This window comes from Sabethes cyaneus, chromosome 1, assembly GCF_943734655.1.
Source record: "Sabethes cyaneus chromosome 1, idSabCyanKW18_F2, whole genome shotgun sequence".
Lineage (NCBI taxonomy): Eukaryota > Metazoa > Arthropoda > Insecta > Diptera > Culicidae > Sabethes > Sabethes cyaneus.
This window is the reverse complement of record NC_071353.1, coordinates 96,803,903-96,807,706: the sequence shown is the minus strand read 5'-3', so window position 1 is coordinate 96,807,706 and position 3,804 is coordinate 96,803,903. Positions and strand designations below refer to the sequence as shown.

The window sequence follows — 3,804 nt, the reverse complement described above, 5'->3', positions numbered from 1 at the left end:
CTAGGACATAAATTTTAGATTTTAACATTAACTTGAATTAACAATAACTTAAGAACGGCTGGGCCTAAAAAAACTTTATATGACATATTTTGTTCAAAATTATATGTAGAATTTGATTTTGTTTGAGCTTAATCAAAAGAAAGTGGGTATTTTCGAAAAATTTGTCATATTTTAACGATTTTTTTTAAATTCGAAGGAGTGCCCGCATCGATAACACTTCACATTTTAGAGCATAATTTAGGCTATATATTAAATATTGGCCTCATTTCTAAATACGTCCATTTGAACAGTACGTTATCCAACACTTCGGTAAAATTTCATTTCAATTAAAAATAGTCGAAACAAAAATGGCTCTTTTTCCAGGGTTTAAGCAGGAAGTGCTCTGAAACATTTCAATCGTAATTTTCTTCTCTTACTGTTACCCGCAATCGGAAATGTTTGTGGCACTTTGGCTTTTGAATTATTGATTTACTACAGGGTGCTCCACTTTTTATGTCGGTATGTAAACGCTGTATAACTTTCACATTTACCAACCGATTTCTTTCATTAGATATAGCGTTTCCAAAGCCATTTCAGTACAATTTTCGCCATGTATCGCTTCACACCGAAAGAACGCGCTGAAATACGGCCAACAGTCGCTCGAATAGTTGACGCTGAGCCTAATTTTTGGAATACAATTTTGATGACTGACGAGGCCAATTTCAACCTCTCTGGCGGTGTTAATAAGCAAAATTGCCCCATTTGAGGAACGGAGAATGCTTACGAGATTCACGAAATGCCCTTGCATGACCGGAAAATAACTGTGTGGGCCGGGATTTGCGCCAAATCCATATTTTTTCAAAGAAAATGAAACTGTCGATGGAAATCGATATCGGTGGATGTTGCATCATTATGTCTGCCCACGAACGCGCGAAAAAGGTCTAGAAGGTTACTGGTTTCAACAGGATGGTGCACCATGCCACACTGCGAATTCAACAATTCAATTTCTGCAACGAAAATTTCCGGGACGTCTGGTGTCAAAAAGAGGCGATATTGACTGGCCACCCAGATAACCTGGTTTAACCCCCCCCCCCCAACCCCCTCCCGGACTTCTTTTTGTGGGGTTATCCGAAAAGCAAGGTTTACGCCAACCAGCCACAAACTATTGACGATCTCAAGGCAAATATTCGTATGGAAATCGACGCTGTGCTCAAAAAGGTAATGGAAAACGCGGAAAAAAGCAGTCAATTTGTAATTTCTAATAAAGGTGGTCACTTAATTTATACTGTTTTCAAAAACTAAACCAAGAAAATTTTAGGGAACCAAACTAAATAAAAATGCATTACTAATAGAAATCGGTGGTTTTTTCTTAAAGTTATTCAATGTTTTCATACCGACATAAAAGGTGGAGCACCCTGTACATATATTCATTCTGGAGTTTTGTAAGGAAAATACAATAGTTACTCGCAGTAAATTGAAATTTAAAAATATGGCTAACTGAATTATAGATACATATTCAAATACTAAGAAATAAAAAAATGATCTAGTAGAAAGGCCAGATCACGCCGCTAGGTGGATTAATTCGGGTTTTTAATATTATAAACACTACGTATAAATCAGAGTTGCTGCGCATGGCGGAAAAGACGGACACTTGTTATGGGAAAGACGGACACTTACAAAAAGGTGTCACGCGTCGTCGAATTATCAGTATTAATAAAGATTAACGTATTTCATCATGTATTTAGGAAAGAATTGGTTTGGGAAAACCCCCTTCCCGATTCACCCTTTGAGCGAAGAAATAAAATGGTTCCCTTCAACATTTTAATAGGTGACGAATTGATGGTTTCTAAAAGTTGGCCTATTCCAACTGTTATATGACTTCTGATTATTTTTATATTTATAATATGTAAGTATTTGCAATGTTAAATCGTTGTTAGGCAAAATGAGTTCTAAATCTTTGTGTCCGTCTTTCCCTACCTTTGGGTGTCCGTCTTTCCCGACTTGGATACCATTTTTTCAAACTTCAATAAAAAGTTACTGAATATTCAAAAATTCATAGATGACAATATCAGCAGTGTATGGCATGTGAACTACAAAACAAACAGAAAACTATTATAACTCAAGTGGTATATCGAAATATTTAAGATATAATGGTTTGTTACATACGAAAGGTAGAAGTTCATTACTAGTTGAGTTGATACAATTTCATTGTATATTTGTAAATATATCTCTGCTTAAAAGTAAAATACTTATGAGTTCTATTTGTGTTAGCCTTATAAAACTAGAATTCTTGAAACAGGTTTTAATTCTCTGTTTTGTCCGCTTCATTATACCACTCCTCGCTAAAATGAAAAAGGAATCAAAACTGTCATTATTCATTTTCAAGAACGCAGATTTTGCTTAAATTTGGAAGTTAGTTGTACATTACTGTACTATACATTACTGTACACTGTGCATTACAGGAAGTTTCTTTGAAAAAGTTTACGTTTTACTTTTCAACAAGTGGTTAAAATGTTATAGTTACTTACCACCCTGGCACGTTTTCTGGTGCATCGCATCGTTGGAGATCTTCATTATAAACCGAACCTTCATCGCAGGTACCCTCTCTCGGTTCAATACCATTAAGGCATATATAAAATTTTGCACAATCCTCAGGATGTGGGAAGTTAGGATGCGTGACTATTTGCCCATTTTTATCCATTTTTTTGAAATTTTTTGGACATTGGAACCCATCTTGCAGTTTTTCTGTGAATGCGGAAATATGACTTATTTCCATTTCATTATACGTTCATAAATAAATAAATAAATAAATTATACGTTCATAGAACTTACTATTAGCGTTGCTACCACAGTCTACACGGTTTGCCATATCTGGCCAAACACATGTACCGGTTTCCGAATCAAAGTGTAGGCCAGCCACACATGTCATTTCCAGTTCGCGACCATTAATACAGTTGTAGAATACATTGCATATCGTCGAGTCTGGGTGTGGAAAGAATCCATTTTGTCTAGGGCATACACCAACTGGTTTTGGTGTTTCTGAAATAGTTTGTACGCGATACATGGCATTCGTTTATACTAGAAAACGATTATTACGCAAAATACTCACGCAGTTCTTTTCTGTTTCCACAATCAACGTTAAAAACTTGATCACATTTGTTACTTAATTTACTACTTGGACTGAAAACAAGCCCATCAGGACACAGCTTTTCTTTTACATTTCCGTTGTTGCATTCATAATATTTATCGCATTGGTAAGGATCTTCGAATTGGCCGTCTTCACGTGGGCAGGTGAACTCGAAATAATCCTCATCATCTACAGCATCTATTCAATTAATCGAATATTAAAAAAATATTGGTCAAGATGTATGATAAATTTCAGTATTTTAAATGGGTTATGCAGATGCAGAGTGGACTTTACATAATAAACCTCTGAAGAAAATTATTTCCATAACCAGTTTATAGGAAGGTCAGATGAGATATAACGGTTTGATCATAACTTTTCTATCATATGTGTTGCTGTACTTACTACAAGCGGTAAAGATTAGAGCAACCATCAAGAGTGATTTGCACATGTTGTTCAAATTGACTCTACAAGGATCTCTCTTTCTTTCTCTTTCACTGCCTTGATGTAAAGGAGGGGCTGCGGACTGATCACTGCAAATGTTTTTACCAGACTAGCGTTCGCAGTTGATGAGTCTCTTTCTTTTTGTTGATTTGGGCACCCCTTCCTTATTATAACAACTACATATGCCTGTTCTGCTCGTGCCAGATTACCGGTAACATTACAGCATGGTACAGCGTGGAACTGCAATGCATTAGTAA

At 36.0% G+C, this 3,804-nt stretch overlaps 1 protein-coding gene across 1 annotated transcript; it reads right to left on the bottom strand.

Moving 5' to 3' along the window:
• Positions 1-2,212: 2,212 nt before the first annotated feature.
• LOC128739291 (protein obstructor-E-like) lies at positions 2,213-3,554 on the bottom strand. Its single transcript, XM_053834773.1, has 5 exons — positions 3,509-3,554; positions 3,089-3,304; positions 2,812-3,018; positions 2,508-2,724; positions 2,213-2,321 (listed from the first exon to the last, which is right to left on the bottom strand). The coding sequence occupies exons 1-5, from the start codon at positions 3,552-3,554 to the stop codon at positions 2,282-2,284; spliced, it is 726 nt and encodes a 241-aa protein (XP_053690748.1). The 3' UTR covers positions 2,213-2,281.
• Positions 3,555-3,804: the final 250 nt, after the last annotated feature.

Excerpts from the sequence above, each read along its gene's own strand:
- LOC128739291 (XM_053834773.1), bottom strand. The coding sequence starts at position 3,554 with ATGTGCAAATCACTCTTGATGGTTGCTCTAATCTTTACCGCTTGTA. Across the intron at positions 3,305-3,508 it reads TCTAATCTTTACCGCTTGTA|ATGCTGTAGATGATGAGGAT; the intron begins GTAAGTACAGCA and ends TTAATTGAATAG. Across the intron at positions 3,019-3,088 it reads TGGAAACAGAAAAGAACTGC|AAACACCAAAACCAGTTGGT; the intron begins GTGAGTATTTTG and ends AAACTATTTCAG.